At 41.9% G+C, this 21,172-nt stretch overlaps 1 protein-coding gene across 5 annotated transcripts in view; it reads right to left on the bottom strand.

Moving 5' to 3' along the window:
* zgc:158766 (uncharacterized protein LOC100009641 homolog) overlaps window positions 1-21,172 on the bottom strand; it is a 183,551-nt gene that overhangs the window by 39,704 nt on the left and 122,675 nt on the right. For all 5 annotated transcript variants that reach the window (XM_043719356.1, XM_043719354.1, XM_043719352.1 and 2 more), the window contains exons 6-8: window positions 18,589-18,682; window positions 9,611-9,697; window positions 7,870-7,986 (exon numbers count right to left, since the gene is read on the bottom strand). In XM_043719356.1, coding sequence (XP_043575291.1) covers window positions 7,870-7,986; window positions 9,611-9,697; window positions 18,589-18,682 — 298 coding nt within the window. The remainder of the gene's footprint in view (window positions 1-7,869; window positions 7,987-9,610; window positions 9,698-18,588; window positions 18,683-21,172) is intronic.

Genomic DNA, 21,172 nt, shown 5'->3' with positions numbered 1-21,172 from the left:
TTATCTAAACCTGTTATGATTTTATAAACCTTTAAGTCTCCTTTCAACCTCCTACACTCCAATGAAAAATGTCCCAGCCTAGCCAGCCTTTCATTATAACTCAAACCTTCCATACCTGGCAACAGCCTGGTAAATCTTTTCTGAACCTTCTCTAGCCTAGAACTGGACACATTACTCCAGAAGAGGCCTCACCAATATTCTGTACAACCTCAACTCCTATACTCAAAGGATTGAAGGATTAGACCTCTGTTTTGGCTCTCTCTACTACTTATTCCTTCAGTCAGTAACAATTGCATTCAAAAGCATTTTGTTTATATACACAGGGATCCTCTTCATTTTCAGCTTTTCAGATGAAAATATAACTATACAAATCCTTTCCTTGCTCACCTCCACACTTCCATCTTGCAGCAACTTGAGTTGCCCTGACATCCGGCTGAACCAGATGTACCCAAGCAGCCTTGTGCTCACTGACTCACATTGACTGCGCTTATTTTAAAAAAAACAAATTACATCCTTCTTTCCAAAGCCCTCCAAGGCCTCACCCCTCTCTATTATTACAACCTGCTTTATCCCTACAATTAATTCAGATTGTGGTGTTTCTCTAATATTGGCCTTTTACACATCTCTAATCTTAATCAGTCCACCATTGGCAGCCTCTCCAGCTGTCTGCACTTCCCAAACCTCGAGCAATGCATTCCACGCTCCCTCCAAGATTTTTTTTTTCAATCCATTTCTTTGACAAAGCTTTGGGCCATCTTTTCACTGTCTCCTTTGCAGTTTAATGTCAAATATTGTTTAATATCATTCCAGTGAAATGCTTTGAGGCACTGCTGAGAGTTGAAGATGTTATGTAAATGCATGTTACTGTTTAATTTGACAATTTAGGCTTCAAAAAACATGGTCTTTTACTGTATGATTCATTGTATTAAATTGAAAAGAAATGGCTGTGTATTATTTTACTTCAACATAAAAACAATTTACAAGGATACCAACAGAACTAAGAAACTGAAACAGGAGTCAGCCACTTGGCCTCTTAAAGTTGCCCTGAAACTCAATAAGATCATGACCAATATGACCCCGGACTCAACTCTTCTTTTGTGCCAGCTCCTCATAGCCTTCAGTTCCTTGATATTTTGAAAATAAATCTACCTCTTTAATAAATCAGGAAGCTTGAATGGAAAGGAATAGTCAATTGTTGAACACTAAAATACAGCCACTACTTTTGACACGCATAGGTTAGCCCCAGCTCAGAACAGACTGTTCTGCAGACCCATCTCTATTTTCTAACCAACTTGTTCAGAGTTACTAGTGTACATCTCTAGAGTATCTCTTGAACCCAGGCTACCTGGTTCAGAGGTTGGGACACTACCACTGTGCTACAGAAGCACTCTAGGCTTACTTTAGTTTTTTTATATATTGCAGTGTTCTCATACACAACTACGTGACTTTCCCACCACCAAAACCACCATGACTCTTTTATTTCTTTTCTCTTAAACTACTAATCATCAAAAGTAGTTCCTTGAAAATGAAGTCAGAGGTAGACAGGGTGGTGAAGGTGTTTGGCATGCTTGCCTTGATTGGTCAGAACATTGAATATAGTCAGTTCTCTTATAACGCTATGTTTGTGTTCTTTTTTAACCCAGTGTTATAGCAATGCTGCCTCACAGCGCCAGAGACCCAGGTTCAATTCCCGACTCAGGCGACTGGCTGTGTGGAGTTTGCACGTTCTCCCCGTGTCTGCGTGGGTTTCCTCCGGGTGCTCCGGTTTCCTCCCACTGTCCAAAGATGTGCAGGTCAGGTGAATTGGCCATGCTAAATTGCCCGTAGTGTTAGGTAAGGGGTAAATGTAGGGGTATGGGTGGGTTGCGCTTCGGCGGGGCGGTGTGGACTTGTTGGGCCGAAGGGCCTGTTTCCACACTGTAAGAAATCTAATCTAATCTAAAAAAAAATCATGCTTTAGAAACAGCGCTTAATCACGTTGCACGTTTTAAAAGTGCATGCGTTAGAATCAGCATCCCTAATTCATCAATTGGGTTACAGTGAATTCATGCTGATGAAATGCATATTATAGCAGAACAGCCTCTACAGGATTCCGGACATTATGTTGCAGCTACACACGACATTCGTGAGGCTACTTTTGGAATACTGCGTACAATGCCCTTCTATAGGAAGGATGGTGGTCAATTGGAGATGGTGCAGAAAAGATTTACAAGGTTGTTGCCAGGATGGGGGGTTTGAGCTATACGGAAAGGCTGAATAGGTTGGTGCTTTTCTTCCGTGGAGCAGTGGAGGCTGAGGGGTGACTTTATAGAAGTTTACAAAATCATGAGGGGCATGGATAGGATAAATAGCAAACGTCTTTTACCAAAACTAGAGGGCATAGGTTTAAGATGAGAGGAAAAGATTTAAAAAGGATCTCAAGGGTAACCTTTTCACACAGAGGGTGGTGCGCGTATGGAATGAGCTGCCAGAGGAAGTGGTGGAGGCTGGGACAATTACAACATTTAAAAAGCATCTGGAATGGTTTTATGAATAGGAAAGATATCGAAGAAATGCTGGCAATTGGGACTAAGTCAGATCAGGATGTCTGATTAATGCACACAAATTGGACCGAAGGAACATGCTGTATGACTCTATGATGCTATAATCACCCAATTAAATATCTACAAGCAAAGCCTATTATGGGCAAGGCAGACCATCAACAGTGAGGGGGAAGTAGGGAGAGACAGAATTGGCTAAATCAGAATGGAGTTGGAGTGGCTGGGTCTGCTTTATCCTTTTTCTGTTCTTTATACCCAGAAGCATTATCACACGCAATCGAGTGACATTCCCACAACCAAAGTCACTGTGACTTTTCTTTTTTGTAAACTAATAACCGCCATCAGTAATCACCTGTGCAGACAATCAATATCTACAAGCAAAGACCAATTTTGCATAATGCAAATCATCAAAAATGAGGGGGGGATTGGGAGAGACTGAACAGACTAAAGCAGAATGGAGTTAACGGGAGAAATTAAGCACTCTATCCCCCGAGGTCCCCATCTCTCTCTAAAGACATCAAAAGCACTGATTCATGCCACACGTGCCATCTCTAAGGACCCCTGGGTTGGGTTTGCCTTATTCTTTTTGAACGTGAGGGAGAGATAGGGGAGGAGCTTGGGTCTACTTTATCCTCTTTTCTATTCAACCTGTTCAGGGATGTTTTTACATTCCTCTGGAACAGGTAGGATCTGAACCCCAGGCCACCTGGCTCAGGGAGTGGCACAGTGGCTCAGTGGTTAGCACTGCTGCCTCACAGCACATTAGACCCAGGTTAGATTCCAGCCTCAGGCAACTGTCTGTGTGGAAGTTGTGCATTCTCCCTGTGTCTATGTGGGTGTGCTCTGGTTTCCTCCCACAATCCAAGGATGTGCAGGTGAGGTGAATTAGCCATGCTAAATTGCTCATCGTGTTCAGGGATGTATAGGTTAGGTGCATGAGTCAGGGATAAATGTAGGGGAATAGGTCTGGCTGGGATACACTGCGGAGGATTGATGTGGATTTGTTGGGCAGAAGAGCCTGTTTCTGTAGAGTAGGGATTCTAAAAGTAAGGGTGCTACCACAGGAGCCCTTTGGGTCTGCCTTTTGTTTCTTTTCTACTCAGAAATGTTATATACAGCTGAACAATCTTCCCACCACCAAAATCACCATGTTTTTTTTTCTTTTACATTTTGTTTTTAAACTAATAAACCACCCCAGTAAAAACTCTCATGTCGCCAATCCAATGCAAAGCCTGTTAACAGCAACACAAACTTGCTTTACAAAAGGGCTCAGGGGATGAGCTTCAGCCGGGCAGGCCACTGCCTGTTGCCAAGGAAACTCTTACTCACTCAGCCCTTAGGGATGTTAATGAGTGATTCTCCATTGACTTTGTTGGGGTTAGCACAAACTTTTCTTTAAATAATTTCAGTGATTGACCCTCTGCATCTGTCTGGGATAGAGAATTCCAGACATTCGCTACCCTCCAGATTCATGTCTCAACTTGAAATAAATTTCCCCTTATTCTGTAATATCCCCCAGTTGAAGATTCCTCAACACCCTCTCAACGCCTACCCTGTCAAAACCCCTCACAGTCTTGTATTTTCAAAAAGCTGTCCACACCGTTTTTTCTAAAATCTAAGGTCTAATCTGGACAGTCATTCTTGACAGTCATCCCCTTTATTCAGGAGTCAGACGAGTGAATCTCTATTGAACTATTTCCGTAGTCAGTGTATCCTTTCTTAAATATGGGGCACAAAACCAAACGCAGTGCTCCAGGTGTGGTCTCAGCAAGAAACTTCAATGAATAAAGACCAAAATACCTCCTTAATTACTTGCTGCTCCTGCAAGCTAACTTTTTGTGTTTCATGCACAAGATCACGAAGATCCTTCTGCGCTGCAATGTTTTGGTGGATGAAACTATCACGATTAAAAGATGATTGAACAGGTTGGGGCTGGTTCTGGGAAAGGAGAAGGTGGAAAAATGTCCAAACAAAAAGGCACTTAAAATGAAGAAGGATTTTGATAGAATGCAAATGGTGAAAGTGTTTCCATATGCAGATGATTTCAGAATAATAGATGCGAATATATTAAATAGGCACCAAATGATTAAACAGGAATTCCTTTAGATAGTGTTCTGATGATGTTATTTGAACGTAGAATATAGAACATAAAACATTACAGCGCAGTACAGGCCCTTCGGTCCTCGATGTTGCGCTGATCTGTGACATCAATCTGAAGCCGATCTAACCTACACTATTCCAATCTCACCCATATGTCTATCCAATGACCTTTTAAATGCCTTAAATTTGGTGAGTCTACTACTGTTGCAGGCAGTGTGTTCCATGCCCCTACTACTCTCTGTAAAGAATCTACCTCTGACATCTGTCTTATATCTATCACCCCTCAGTTTAAAGCTATGTCCCCTCATGCTCGCCATCGGTATACAAGGAAAAGGCTCTCACTGTCCAACCTATCTAACCCTTTGATTATCTTATACATCTCAATTGAGTCACCTCTCAACCCTCTTCTCTCTTCTGAAAACAGCCTCAAGTCCCTCAGCCTTTCCTCGTAAGACCTTCCCTCCATACCAGGTAACATCCTTGGAAATTTCCTCTGAATCCTTTCCAAAGCTTCCACATTCTTCCTATAATGCGGTGACCAGAACAATTCACAATATCAAAGTGTGGCTGCACCAGAGTTATGTAAGTTGCAGCATGACCTCATGGTTCTGAAACTCAACCCCTCCACCAATAAAAACCAACACACCGTATGCCTTCTTAACAACCATATCAACCCAGGTGGCAACTTTCAAGGATCTATGTACCTGGACACCGAATGATTGATGATGATAGTATTGATTTACCCAAGAGCAAACTTAATTCCATTTATCAGGGAGAAGGAAACAAAACAATTTCAGTGCAAAGTTGAAAGCAATCAATACATCGAGAGGAGGCTCATGTGAGACAAACAGAGACACAGGCAGGTTGAGCCAACTGGCCAGCTTCTGGGCTCCAAATTCTGTGCAATGCCATTAGCACACACAGGTACATCTTGGATAATGCATGTTCTGGCAGTGCGATTTGCTACTAATGTTGCGGAGGAGTTAAGGAATGGGAATTTCGAGAATGTTTACCTTGATTCACAGTAGTGCAATTCCAGCAGTGATTGTTTCACATGCTATGTTCTGCACATGCTGCTGCCGACAGAGCAGCTTTCTCTGTGAGAGACATTGAGCAGCTTCCTGTGAAAGGTACACTATTCCTACATTATCCCTTTTTTTGAGAAAATGGAGGGGCAGAGTGACAAGAAAGTTAGCAAGAAGAGTCCTGGTGATAAAATTGCAGGTGGTGAACACAAAAGAAAAGCTATAACACTGGAAGAGAAGCTAGACATTGTAATATATTTCTGAGTGTAAGGAGAGAATATGCGATCTAGCTCGCTTCATAGGAATGAGGGGTCTACCTTACTCACCATGTTGACCCTGTGTCCCTGCATTAACAAGATTATTTTAAATCTACTGTGTAAAATGTACTTTTGTTTCATTGATAAATATGGTTTAAACCTCTATTGAGGTTGTGCCATACTTTGTGCAAGACTTTTGGGTGATTTTTGAACGATCGTGAGTGATATGTTTTGCTGGTCTGCCCCGAACCCCACTTTTCCCATAGGCCCCATTATTTACATTAAGTAATTTTCTTTTAAGTGAGGTTTCACTGGAACACAACTACGGCATTACAGGAGAACTACTTGTAGAATGCAAACTTCTACTGACAAGAATACAAAAGCAATTCACCCCAGAAGTGCTGACTTCTCTTCAAGTACTGTTTCTATGGGGGCTGCTGACACCCAGCCAACCAGTCATTCTTTAGGTGTGAGTCTTCAATCAGGTGTTCAACAGGGGAACTAACAGATGAAATCGGATTCACATTGACTATTCGCCACTTGCTAGGAAGGATAAACTAACAGTAATCAAGCCTAGGATCTTCCATTGGTTCCATTAGAGCACACTGGTCAAGAATCAAGGGTTACAGGTCTCTTTGCCATAACTGGCGCAGAAGATCGGAGAAAGACTTTCCACTGTTAAGATTTACAGAACCGTAAAAAGGTTACGGAACAGAGAAAACTATTTAGAAAGAGAGAAAAAGGAAGAGGAATAGGCCATTCGGCCGTTCAAGCCTGCTTTGCCATTCAATATGATCTTGGCTGATCATCCCACACAGCACCCTGAGACACCATACCTAATGATCCCTTTAGTCATAAGAATCATACCTATCTCCTTCTTGAAAGCATTCAATGTTTTTATCTCAACTGCTTTGTGTGTCAATCAGTGCCAACTCTCAGCAAGAGCATTTCAGCTCATTCAACCCACCTACGCACTTTCCCGTAATCCTGCAATTAATTACTTTACCTCAGTTTGAGTACAAAATAAGAGTCACATCAAATTATTATTTTCAAAAGATGAAAACAAACTCTGCTAGAAAATGCTTAGCAGGCCAGGCAGCAACAATTCACAGAAACAGAACTAGCATTTCGGTTTTGTTAACTCTATTTCTATCCACAGACACAGCCTCACCTGTTGTGTATTTCCAACAGTTTTTGTCATTACTTCAGATTTTAAGCATCTGCAGAACTTTACTTTCATATTAAGCTTTTCACATTGAGCAGATCTCAATGACGTTCAATGCAGTTGAAGGTGAACACAAGTCCATAAGATGGCAAGAAATAGCAACAGGAGTAGGCCATTCAGTCAGTCAAGCCTGATCTGCCGTTCAGTAAGATCAAGACCGATCTAATATTCCTCATATCCACACTTAGCATTTGCCTCATAATCTTTGATTCCCCTACTGAGGAAGGATCGATCTCGGCCTTAAATATATATAGAGACTCTGCCCCACAGCTCTCTGTGGCAAGGAGTTCCAAATACACTCATGCTCGGAGAAGAAATTCCTCCTCATATCAGACATAAATTGGTGTCCCCTTTATCCTGAGACTATGCCCTCTGGTCCTAGATTTTCCCATGAGGGGAAACATGCTCTCAGCACTTATCCTGCCAAGCACCTTAAGAATCCTGCATGTTTCAATGAGATTGCATGTGAATATTCATTAAGTTACAATTAATCTACATGTACCAAGCATTAAATCCTTTGACTCTTGAAATTCAGTGAATACTACATTTCTAGGGAATGTCTCATTCATGGGAGCAGGACGCTCAATATCAGAGAGAACTTGTCACGTCAACATTCCCAGCTGTGAGTGTGCAAGCATTTCACAAAGTGTACCAGTGACAGTGATCGTTTTACCAGTAGTTTATATAGAAATACTGTGTTGCCTTAGATGGAATATACAAACCATATGGAAGCGAATCCAGTCATTGTGATCATAAGGAAACATTCCAGAAAATTCCTGCGTCAATTGGCTGCCATCAATGTGCTTGTGAAGAGCCTTTAGCGACGACAATATTTCATACTAGATTGAGGGATTGGGCAAAAACAGAAGAATTAATGTTAACCAGCGACTACTTGCAAGTTCATGTTTCCTCTAATACACAATGATGCTATCATATGAGAGCTGACATAAGAACAATTATTTGTTAAATATTTAGTTGCTGGAATGAAATATGTTCATTGTTAGAAGGATTGTGTATGTTTGATACCTTTGAACTTTGGATCGAGAGAGATCAGGTGGCCCAAGCATTATTGAAACTGCTGTTATACCATTCATTGCCATAGGAAAGGAGGTTCATCATAGAATCCCTACAGTGTGGAAGCAGGCCATTCAGCCCAACAGGTCCACACCAATTCTCTGAACAGCATCCCAGACACAATTCCCTACCTATCCCTGTAACTCCACATTTCCCATGGCTATTCCATCTGACCTACACATCCCTGGCCACAGTTGCCAATTTAGCCTGGCCAATTCACTTTCATGTTCCCTGTGAAAGGATCCATAGGGGACCAAAGGCATCACAGAATCACAGAAATGCCTGCCTGAGGCTCTAGCTTCAGCTTGGTTCCACATTGACTCAATGTGGACAGGCAATCTTGCATGCTCCCACACTCTGTGCCAGAGTCTGTTGCAGGATGATACTCTTTTATTCACTGCATTTTCCAGAAGGACTCCTGTTGTATTCTGGAAATTGCTGTAATTTTGCTCATGAGTCTGGGAGACTTTGTTTGTTCAGTCCTCCTCCCATCTTGTTGACTGATGTGATGGTGCTAAAATTCACACCAAGCCATAAGACATCTGCATTCTTTTGACCAAACCATGTTTACAACAAACAAATGAACATAAAAGAATTTTTGAAAACAATGCTGTGTCATTCTTATAAATCTTTCACATAACGACCATATTTAAAGTACTTATATTTTGCAGTCTAACCCAAATCTAAATGCTGAATTTAATGGCTGGCAAGAAGATAGGATTTAATATCATTTCAACACAAATACTTTACTCCAAATTCATTTTCCTTTCCAGTATTATATCCAACACAGACCCTTTTGTTGTTTCCAGTCCAAATCACAATCAATGTAATTGACTGGTTATAATTATAATTATTGACTGGTTATTGACAGTTATAATTATAATTAAATGGAACATTGGGAGAAAGACAAGATGACACAGATTCACACTAATAAAAAATCCACCAACAAAAGCAGTTTCCATTTAGATAGCATCTCTCATGTGATAAAACATCCATTCAGCCTGTAGGAGCATCAAAAGTCAACATTGAACAATTGAAGGCATAGCTAGCAAGAGTGGGATGAAGTTTGGAGAAGTGTGGAAATCCCCTGTGTTATGGAATTGGATGATATTACAATGCCAATGAGGGAGTGAGACCATGGAGGGGTTAAACAGAAGGATGAGAACTTTGAATTCAAGACCTTGTTGAACTGGAAGGCAATGTAGGCCGGGGAACACAGAGCAGGTACTGAACAGGACTTGGTGCCAGTTAAAATATGAGCTTCGGATGAGTCGGTCAGGCAGGTTTATTGCTTCCTCATAACCTCAGAAATATCCCAATCTGCTTAACTGTAGTATCATAACGAGTGTTGCAACTCCTTACTCTCACATCACTGGAAATCTGATTTACCTGAACAAGCGGATCCCTTTCAAGTCTGAATGTCGAATCCTTTTCTACCAAAATCAGCACCGAATTAATGGCATTTGGAATGGCAACCTGTAAACAGTTAGAAACAATTATAGCAGTACAGCTAAGAGTGAATGCTCATCTAAATACAAGAGGCAGGTGACATCCCACAAAAACCAAACAAACTATGGATGCTGGAAATAAGAAACAAAAGCAGAAGTTGCTGGAAAAGCTCAGCAGGTCTGGCATATCGTGGAGTGAAATCAGAGTTAACGTTTCAGGTCCAGTGACCCATCCTCAGAACTGAAGGTAGCTAGAAAATTTTTTTTTTATGCAGAAGATAGGGTGGAGGGAGGGGGTAAGGAGTAAACAATAAATGGGGTTAGAACCCAAAGAGAGCGAGGTTAGACAGGCAGCAGTAATGATTAGCCCAGGAGAAGGAATAGGGGGTGGCGAGGTGGCTTAGTGGTTAGCACTGCTGCCTCACAGAGCCAGGGACCCAGGTTCAATTCCAACCTCGGTCTGCGTGGAGTTTGCACATTCTCCCTGTGTCTGCATGGGTTTCCTCTGGGGTCTCTGGTTTCCTCTCAGTCCAAAGATGTGAAGGTCAGGTGAATTGGCCATGCTAAATTGCCCATAGAGCCAGGTGCATTAGTCAGAGGGAAATGGGTCTGGGTAGGTTATTCTTCGGAGGGTCGGTATGGACTTGTTGGGCCAAAGGGCCTGTTTCCTCACTGTAGGGAATCTAATCTATTAATGGGATAATTGGTGGCTGACAATGGGTTGTATTTGATAGCAGACCATGTGATATCAAGGCCTGGTGTGTGGGAGTTGGGAAGTGGTGCCTCAAGCCTCTTGATATTGAGTCCAGGAGGCAGTAGAGTGCCCAAGTGGAAAATGAGTTGCTTTGCTAGAACACTCCAGCAAGCCTGAGACAGAGAAAGTGGCCAGGGAACAGGGTGGTGTGTGGAAATGGCAGGCAACTGGAAGCTCAGGGTCTTTTTGGCAGACAGAATGTAGGTGTTTTGTGAAGCAGTCACCCAGTCCACACTTTGTTCCCCCAATGTAGAGGAGACCACATTATGAGCAGTGAGTTGATAGCACATTATTGAATTGCCCAAACTAAACATCACAGAATATCCTGATTGCTGTGGCTGGAGGTCAGTACTGACATTTCAGTGGTTTTCAGCAACAGTGAAAGGGAATGTTACCATATTCCAATAGGAAAATAGACCTGCTCTCTCATTACAGAGAGGCAACTAGTGGTGGTTTAACCTGAAAGTCATCACATCTCAGGCAAGGGATGGGGTTCAGATGGAGAATCCTTATTACTCTCACCTGAATTAAAATTTTGTGGGTTCAATTCCTACTCTAGGACATGAGAACAAAAGAAAAATCACACCAGTGTGGTAGTGTATCACTATCAGATGAGATGCTAAACTGTGTCCCTAATGGCCCTCTCCGGAGGATGGAAAAAATCCCACCGTTTTATAAAATCATAAGGAGTAGTAGTAAGCCATTTGGCTCATCAAATCTGCTCTGTTATTCAACAAAATCGTGACTGATTTGATAATCCTCAACTCCACTTTCCTGCCTGATATCTATAACCCTTCATTCTCTTACAGATTAAAAACTCTGTCTATCTTAGCCTTGAATATTCCTAATGATCCATCCTCAACAGACCTCCACAGTAAAGAATTCCACAGATTCACTAGTCGCTTTGAGAAGAAATTCCTATTTATCTTACTAAGATATTGTAAATGGGGAGCTATCCCTATGATGAGCTCACTCTCCCCCCTGCAGAAAATTGTAGCTGAGGAAAAGCATTTGGCTTAACATAGTTTCTCGCTAAAAGAATATGAAATGGGATACTATGTCCTTATTTCTGCAGTTGACATCAATTATTCTTTCCAAGCTTCTTATAGTATTCAGTGCAAGTGAATCCCTGCATCCAAGATGTTCCATGCAATTTATTTTTAATCTTGATCCCTCTACCTCTAATCCAGTAGTATTATGGAGCTCTTTCAATTATTTGTGAAGCCTTTTTGGTGCGTTAATTAATTTAAACGATTGATGCAGCAGGATGGTGAAGCAAGACTTTTTGATCATATTGAACAAGCCTGTCAGTTGTGCAATTGATAAACACAATGCAATGTGATTAAAGAGCCTATTTTCTCAAGGAGGAAACTTTGATGTGACCAACAACATATAAATTACATAATAATAAAAAAATTCCAGTCACTGGTCACCAAAAATAATGAGCTAGTTAAATACAATAGAGAGTAGGTGTTCCGCTGTGAGATGTAAACCTCGCTTTAAAATAAAAACACTGTACAATGGTGAAATGGTTTGGATTTTCAATGTGCGCTAAAAGCTCTGTCTGTGGCTGTGTTTCTGTGGCTGTGTTTCTTCCTTGGCCAATGACAGCTTAAAGCTCATGCTCAATGATTGGAATGTGACAATCTTGGCTGCACACAAATTATGAAGCCAATCACTTTGAAGCATTCTCACAGACAGCAAGCCAGAAAGTTAAAACCACTGACTGCCTTTGTTCCTAATTAAAAATTCCAGATCAGAAAATAAATAGCTGCTTCATTTAAGATACCCATTAAAACGAATTAAGAATACATGGGTTTCTTGATTGTAGAGAAATCTGACATTCCAAAAATGTAAACATAGGTTTCAGTGCCAGAATGTATGCTAAGTATTAATTTTGATATAAATATTGTCTTCAAAACACAGGGTTGGATTTTACACAACTGACTCTCCCTCTGCCAGTATGAAGTGGGGTGGGATGGGGGAGGTGCGTGTGAGTGAGAGTGAGAGTGAGAGTGAGAGAGTGAGAGTGAGAGTGAGAGAGTGAGAGTGAGAGTGAGAGAGTGAGAGTGGAGGGATGGGGGTTTGGGTGGAAAACTCTTCGGAGGGTTGGTGTGGACTTGTTGGGCCAAATGGCCTGTTTCTAACTGTAGAGATTCAAATTCTAAATCATCTCCAGAGTTTCTGAAACTTGCAATTATGATTAACTAGTCAATGTAACTTGTACTGATTGCTATCATGTAATAACTCCTATATTATCATGAAGGCCAGTGCCACTTTTTGGTTCAGACTTTTATCGACCAACATTGTTCTTTGGATATTGTTATACCCTATACAGAAAGGAGGATTGATGGTAGATCAACTGAGCCTCCAAATATATAATCAGCAGGCGGAATGATTGTTTAAATAACTCAAGGTAAAATTAAAAAAGTAAAGTCACCAGACTCCTACAAGATCATAGGACTACTCTGTCATGTGAGTGAGTGAGTGAGTGAGTGAGTGAGTGAGTGAGTGAGTGAAAGAGAGAGAGACACATTAGAGATGCTTGTAAAAATGATTTTTTTTTCACCTTCCAGCCACCTACCCATCTGCTCACCCCAACCGATCTGCAATTTTATGGGGCTAGTGGAGACTTGGTCCTATTGACCTTACCCACAAACTCAAGGGGGGTTCCAGGCCAAGTGGCAAGTGAGGAAGTGCAGGCTCATGTCGGCAAGGGGTAGGGGAGACATCACTTACAAATCCCCTGCACCCATCGGAGGCACGATCTACAATGTCTCTCTGTACCCTTCCAAACCCACCCCATCTCAAACTTGCCTCCATACACACTGGAGCCTGCTGGATTGGACAGTCTGGAGGCAGGAAACATGTTTTCGCTGATGGGGGAGTCCCGAACCAGAGGACACAGCTTAAAAATAAGGGGTAGGCCATTTAGGACAGAGATGAGGAGAAACTTCTTCACCAGAGAGTGGTGGCTGTGTGGAATGCTCTGCCCCAGAAGGCAGTGGAGGCTCAGTCTCTGGATTTGCTTAAGAAAGAGTTGGATAGAGCTCTCAAGGATAGTGGAATCAAGGGTTATGGAGATAAGGCAGGAACAGGATACTGATTGAGGATGATCAGCCATGGTCATAATGAATAGTGGTGCAGGCTCGAAGGGCAGAATGGCCTACTCCTGCACCTATTGTCTATTGCCTGTCCCTGAGGGACAGAGAGCCTTTCTCCCGCCAATAATGGCCAACTGGCCATCAAATGATGCCAGTGTAGTTTCTTGTCCCATGGGTAGTGTCCTTATCAAATGTTTATCTTGGTGGGGGAGAAGGTGGGGAAACCTGTCAGCTCTACAAAATTCTGTCCATAGATTCAACTCATTCAATAATGTGCAACGTTTATTTTAAATGTTTTTAAAGTAAGATTAGCAGTGTAGAAGTGGACATTTTCTTCAAGTCATGATTCAATGGAGAAATGCAATCTACAGGAATTTCAACAGTGAACCTGATGGAGCAATGTGGAAACACTGCCGGAAATATCTGGAATTTCCACATCATTCCATGTCTACGTGAGCTCCCGAAGGTACGGAGAGTTTCAAGGGAATAACAATGGAATACATTGAGTTCTCCACTATACCACAGCAAATATCAGGTTATTGCACCTTTATATAATACATAGAGATAATCTAAAAACCTAACTCAACATGATTTCAATTTCAATGCTGTCCTTTCCTCATAATTATACATCTAAAGATGTTGGGTAATGTCCTTACCTCTCACTAGCAGCCCTGAGTTCAAGTTCCATTTTAGAACTTGACGGTACAGTGGCAATGCAGCCAAACAGGTCGAATAGGGGTCAAATTTTTAAGGTGAGAGAAGACAGTGATTTAGAAAAGACAGGACAGGCAATTTTTTTTTTTTACACAGAGGATGGTTCGCATGCGAAATGAACCTCCCGAGGAACCGGTGGGTGCAGATACGGTCACAACATTAAAAGAGATTGGAATCAGTGGGTAAGATGTTGAGGGATGTGAGCCAAGAGCAGGCAGGTGGGCCTAGTTTAGTTTGGGAATGTGTTTGACATGGACTGGTTGGACCGAAGGGTCTGTCTCTGTGCTGTATGACTCTAAGAGTATCCACAAGCAAATCTTCCAAAATGTGACAGTGGTCAGTCAGAGAGAATGGGAGAAATTTCTTGTTAGCCACGTGATGGAAAACTGGAGCCTTCACTGTCACTGTTTACAGCTCCTGGCTACAGCAATCCTGTGGAATTGCCTGATACAATGTGTGAGCCTCAGTGTGAGGTGAAATGTTTACTGGTTGCTGGATTTCCAGTGTGTATTCAGTCTGTTTTGAATATTTAGTTGGATCAATAGTTTGGATCAACATTCCATATTCAATTGAGGCATTCAAGAGGGTATTGGATGATTATTTGGAGTGCAGGGCGTGGTGGGAAAGATATGAGACTGGCTCTAAGGAATAGAAGCAGTGAGGCACAATTGGCTGAGTGGCCTCTTACTGTGCCATAACATTTCTGTGGATCTATATATTATCCAGGGGGCAGACTGGCTGGGGATACATATGCGTTTGTACATTCTTTGTTTCCAATCCATGAGTTTTTCTCCAATACTCAGCCAACACACATAATCCTCACAGTGATGAGTATCACATTGTTGAGCCCCTAATCCCTGAGGCCAGCACAAAGCAGGATGGGTTGCTGGGGTAAGGAGATGCTCCTTGGATGATGAAGCCCGTGAAATGTAAAATTAAGCAGGGTCTACAACCCGGATTCCTAATTTCCCTCCAACTGCCACAATCACTCCCACATTTCCCAGTTGTGGTCACCGACATGTGATCAGGCTGGGTGAACTAACACCGGTGGCATCAGCCTTCCTGCTGCCCACCCATCACCATCCCCCCCCCCCCCCCCGCCCCCCCCCCCCCCGTATACTGTCCCTATTTGACATGGGGGGAGCTGGCACAGGCCAGCAGCTGGACCTCCTAACTGTGGGGCTGAGATCAGAAATGGGAGCCAATTCCCCACACGGTTCACAGAACACATGTGCATGGGCACTTTCAGCTCCTCAAGGGCAGCAAGTGGACTCCCACCAAATGAAGAATAATGGGAAGCCCTCTATCATACAGTGATTGGCAACACCATCGATCAATATGATGGAACTGTTGATACAAAAATGGAAATGGTGAGGAACAAGCTGAGGCAAGTCTATCTTTAATTTTCAAAACACCCACAGTTGACAGGCCACAACCCTGAAATGGCAACCTCTCCAGTGGCCTGGCAGACATTGTGAACCCCTTGTGAGGGAATCCATTAGACACTCCCATTGCCTTGAGCCTAGCACCGTAGTTTATGGTTTTTTTAAGAATTTATTCATGGGATGAGGGCATCGCTGGTTAGGTCAGCATTTATTACCCATCCCTAATTGCCCTGGGGGCTGTTAAGGCTCAACCACATTGCTGTGGATCTGGAGTCACACGTAGGTCAGACCAGGGAAGGACAGCAGTTTCCTTCCCTAAAAGACATTAAATGAACCAGATGCGTTTTTCCAACAATCAACAATGGGTTCCTGGTCATCATAGACTCTTAATTCCAGATATGTATTAAATTCAAATTCAACCATCTGCCATAGTGGGATTTGAACTTGGATCCCCAGAATGAATATACATTCGGCCATTGCCTTCCCTATGTGAATGCAACTCCAATCAGTGAGGGAATGAGGCCCTAATTAAGTCAGTAATTAAACTTAATTGGCCTCAAACAGTGGCCAGCCAATTCCATCCCCAGCCATCTTAATTCAAAAGGGCTAAGAGTCAGTATTGTGGCTGCTGGAAGATGATGGCGCTAAATTGTGGCCCATCCCTGTTCCAGCTGGATAATCAAATTCATTTAAAACTCCCAGGCACAGGAAACAAAGCTGGAACCTTTCAAGTGCGACACATATTTGCTCACTCTGCAATCAGAGGCAGCCCCAGATCCCAGTTTCCAAGGCACAAACAAATTAATCTGGAGAAAAATTAGTCAAGAGAAAAATGAGGTAAAGAGCAATAATGGATCAGCTGCAGAAGTACACACCACAAGATAAACAAGTGTGAGCCTGGGCGTAAAAAGTAAAACAGCAATAAATGAACAAGAGGGATAATAAAACCAGACATAAAGAACAGAGTTACAGATTTTAATTTTGGTAACAACCTTGGGCTCTCTCCTCTTTCCTTCATACAACCAGATTCAAACACCAAGTACTAAAAATAATTACTGACAGCCTTGATTGGTTGTTTTGCTGTAAAGTTACTCGATATTATGTAGATGCACATTTGAAAAGCAGCCATGTGGAAAACCCAAGGTCACAATGAGAAGAGCAATACTTTCAGGTATTTTGATTGAGATGTGCAAGGAACTGTTTTCGATATGTGTTCTTATTTTGAACATACTCGACAAAGTTAAACATCACACAACGCCAGGTTATATTCCAATACGTTTATTTGGAAGTTCTAGCTCTCAGAGCAGTGCTCTTATGGTCCTGCTCCACAACTGCTCCAAGAAGGAGTGGCGATCCTAAAGCTGGTGCTTCCAAATAAACATATTTGACTGTAGCCGAGTGTTGTGTAATTTTTAACTTGTCCATCCCAGTCCAACACTGGCTCCTCCACATCATGAACATATTGGTGTCATCCATTTCTGCTGTCGTTATACCAGAATAATTTTTCTCTTGATTACTAATCCAAGCCCATGGTTTAGTAGCCCAGTAACATTAACTATTGCACCCTAGAATGTGGAAAGGCAGTCCAACAGGTTTCTGGATGATTCTACATGTCCATCCTTGATAGGCCAATAACCCAATGGTATTGGTTGATGGTGGTGCCACTAGTAACCCAAAGGCCTCAGTTAATGCAAGTTCAAATCTGACCCCAGCAACTGGTGGAAATTCAATCATAAATCTAGAATTAAAGGTAGTCACAGTGATGGTAACCATGACAAGTATCATCAACTACCTTGAGAACCCACTGGATTCATTAATATGTTTAAAGAAATCTTCCATTTCTATGTGATTTGGTCTACACATGAATCCATATCCACAGCAATATGGTTGACTCTAAACTATCCTCTGAAAGAGCTAACCACTCAGTATAAGTGAGATTGGGATGTGCAGAAAATGCTAGCATTGACTGCAACATCACATCCCATTAAAGAATTTTTTTTTTAAATCTATAGGACTAAATAGTCATGAGTTGTTTCACATTGTCCAGAAGAGAAGAACCAGAGTGACAGCCTTCACTTGACAAAAACTAATCTGCAGAAACATCTAGTGAGTAAGTGATCTATCAATAGACTCCTTGGCAGGTGATGAAAGCAGATAGCGTTGATTCATTATCAGGATTTCTGTAAGAAATTAATATTTTGTGATTCAGTAATGAATAACTTGAGAGATGTTACATGTTATCTGTTTCGGGGTAACAGGCTACTTTGAGTCAAATGGTGCCCAAATGCTTCCCACCACTGGAATTTGTTTCACCTCCTATCTTGGCCTGTTTTTAATTAATTTGTACAGATTTATCACCATGATTAGTCAACAATTCTATTATTATTGAATTCTCTGATGAGCAAGACGGTCAAAGTCAAACCAGGTGAACTTATACTGAATTATTTTTTCTGGGTGGCACGGTGGCTCAGTGGTTAGCACTGCTGCCTCACAGGGCCAGGGACCTGGGTTTAATTCCAACCTCGGGCAACTGTCCCAGTGTCTGTATGGATTTCCTCTGGGTGCTCCAGTTTCCTCCCACAATCCAAAGATGTGCAAGTTGGGTGAATTGGCTGTGCTAAATTGCCCAGAGTGTTCAGACATGTGTAGGGTAGGTGCACCAGGGGTAAATATAGGACAATGGGTCTGGGTGGGCCACTTTTCAGAGGTCGGTGTGGACTTGTTGGGCCGAACTGTAGAGATTCTCTAAGTTTCACATAATTAATTCTATCAAAGAGGAGGTGAGAAATTGAAAATGGTTATTGTGTAAACAGAATTATTTAAAAATAAAAACCAAAGGAAATTCAGCTGGAAAAATCAGATAGCACTGGCAATTCAACATAGAGGAATCAGTTACAACTTAAAAGTTGTTAGTAAGGAATGAATGGTAATTTCCACACTCAGGTTTTTACTGATGTCTCACCTGCAGTGCAGTAAACGCTCTGAAGAGGGTAAGAGTGGGAGAGCATCTGCGAGCATCCACTAATATCGTCAGTCCAAGCTCACGCACTTCCTTCCTGCAATAAACAGACTACACAATTAGAGGAAGTTAAACTCAGTTTAAATGCAGTCAATTTTAGACTCCAGTCTGTGTGATCTTATTTACTTTATCATAAGCCTTCTTTTGGAGTACTCATATTCAACTGTTATGACCATTTGTGATGGCTGCCGTTTTGTGTCCCACACATGGGGATCTGGAACCATCAAGATTTAGCACTGTACATCCGCCTTTAACACTGAGATACAATTAATAACTATCCTCTTCAAAGAGTCCCAAATTAAGAACAATGAACAAAGAACAGTATAGAACAGAAATACATTAAGGCTGTGCTGACACACGACACCATTGTAAACTAAAACCTTTTGCCTCTGCACAGTCTGTATCCCTCTATTCCCTGCCTATTCAGCTATCTGTCAACTTCCCTCTTAAAAATTCTATTATATCTGCCTCCACCATGTCTTCTGGCAGTGCATTCCATGTACTTACCACCCTCTGTTTAAAAAATCTGCCTCTAACACCACCCCTATAAAATTATCTACTCTAACCTTAAACCTATGTCCCCTAGTTATTGGCATGCCTACTCTGGGAAAAAACTCCGACTATCCATTCTATCCATGCAATTTTGCAACCTATCAGGTCGCCTCTTGGCTTCTGACATTCAAATAAAAACAAACCAAATTTGTCCAATATCTCCTCATAGCAGATACCCTTCAAACCAGGCAATATCCTGTTTCGGTGCTCTCTCCAAAGCCTCCACATCCTCAGGTAGTGTGGTGACTAGAACTGTATCCAATAGTCCAAATGTGGCCTAAATGAAGTTCTGTGCAGCTGCAACATAACTTACCAATTTTTTTCCTCTCTGCCCAGACAAATGATGCCTTAGGCCTTCTTAACCACCTTTTCCACGTGTGTTGCCACTTTCATGGCACTGTGAACACAGACCCCAAATCTTTCTGTATGTTGATGAAGAAGGTTCAAAGCAGAGTAAGTTTACACATTTAATCCACATTAATGTGGATTAATTGTAGATATTTTCCAAATCAACCCTGTCAGAGATATTATGACACACTCCTAGAGCAGGTGGCACTTTAACATTGTCCTCCTGGTCCAGAGGTTGGGATTCCACCACTGTGCCACAGCAGCCCTGATTATGTAGTAATTGTCATTATCAACCACAGAGAAGAGATGATGAGTATTTTAAAAGTGTATTTGGCATCTCAGTGGATCTATTTTCCATTGACTTCAAATGGTGTGAAGTGTAAAGTGGGCAGTTGATTTCCACCAAGTGGTAAAAGATAGAATTATCCCCTCCATTTCTAGGCAGCGTGCTATCAATTGCCTTTAATCCTGTTGTGAAAGTCTAATTATACTCTCCCATCAACCAGTCTGAAACTGGGGAGCCAGTTTGGTATTTGCTGGAGAAGATGCACATAAGAAGATTAGCTGAAGGCGTGGTGGTCAAACCGTCTGCATAAAATCAAGCAAGTGTTTCCTGGGTAATGTAATTGGTGGAAGTGTCATTGAATCATGGAAACGGGGCAGTATAAGCCACTAGGTGTACGGAGAAGAGGGGAATCGTGTAAATGTTTTGTTAGCTTAGTCACAGTCACTCAAAGTACACTGAATCATCTACAGAAAGAGGTCATTTAACCAAAGTGTGCCTGTCTCCCTAGAGCTATCAACTCCTGTGATAGACTTACCTTGTCAATTTTCTTTTGGAATTCATGCTCTATTTGCTTCTAAATAACTCAGTGTGTCAGAACCTGGGGCACAATGCACTGTAAATGCAAAATATAATGGGGGCCAAAAATCTGATTCACATTGGTTATTGTGAAAGGGAGCAGGAACTGGGAGAGTATTTTGTACCTGGTTTGCTGATGTGCCAACATTTCAATCAAACTGCAATAGTGGAGCAGCTCCAAGAGTGGAAGAGAGCAATGGGAAAAGATAGCTTCCAACAAAATGCCAGCATCTACAGAAGTGAGTTAGGCTAATGGCAAATTTCAGAGCAAGGAAAGTTGACTAACAAAACTAATGTCTAAGACAAAGCATTTGAAAACAGAAAAGCTGATTGTTTATTCATTGCTTCTACTAAAGTAAGAACTGTGATGACAACACACGGAAACCAAATAAAAGTCACTGCAGAACTTGCTGCATACTTGCAACCAAGTTCTACTCCACTTTGATACACAGGGTATTTCTCACAATGATCCAGGCTCATGATCTGTAGTTGTTAAGGAGGCCATAAAACAGGTTGATGGAATCATGATATCAGCTTACAATATATTAATACCCGCCAGCCCAGCAACATAAGACCATAAGACCATAAGACCATAAGACATAGGTGTGGAAGTAAGGCCATTTGGCCCATCGAGTCCACTCCGCCATTCAATCATGGCTGATGCGCATTTCAGCTCCACTTACCAGCGTTCCCCCCGTAGCCCTTAATTCCTCTAGACAACAAGAATCTATCAATCTCGGCCTTGAAGACATTTAGCGTCCCAGC

Source organism: Chiloscyllium plagiosum, chromosome 29, assembly GCF_004010195.1.
Source record: "Chiloscyllium plagiosum isolate BGI_BamShark_2017 chromosome 29, ASM401019v2, whole genome shotgun sequence".
In the NCBI taxonomy this organism is placed as follows: domain Eukaryota; kingdom Metazoa; phylum Chordata; class Chondrichthyes; order Orectolobiformes; family Hemiscylliidae; genus Chiloscyllium; species Chiloscyllium plagiosum.
This window is presented reverse-complemented; position numbering and strand designations above follow the sequence as displayed.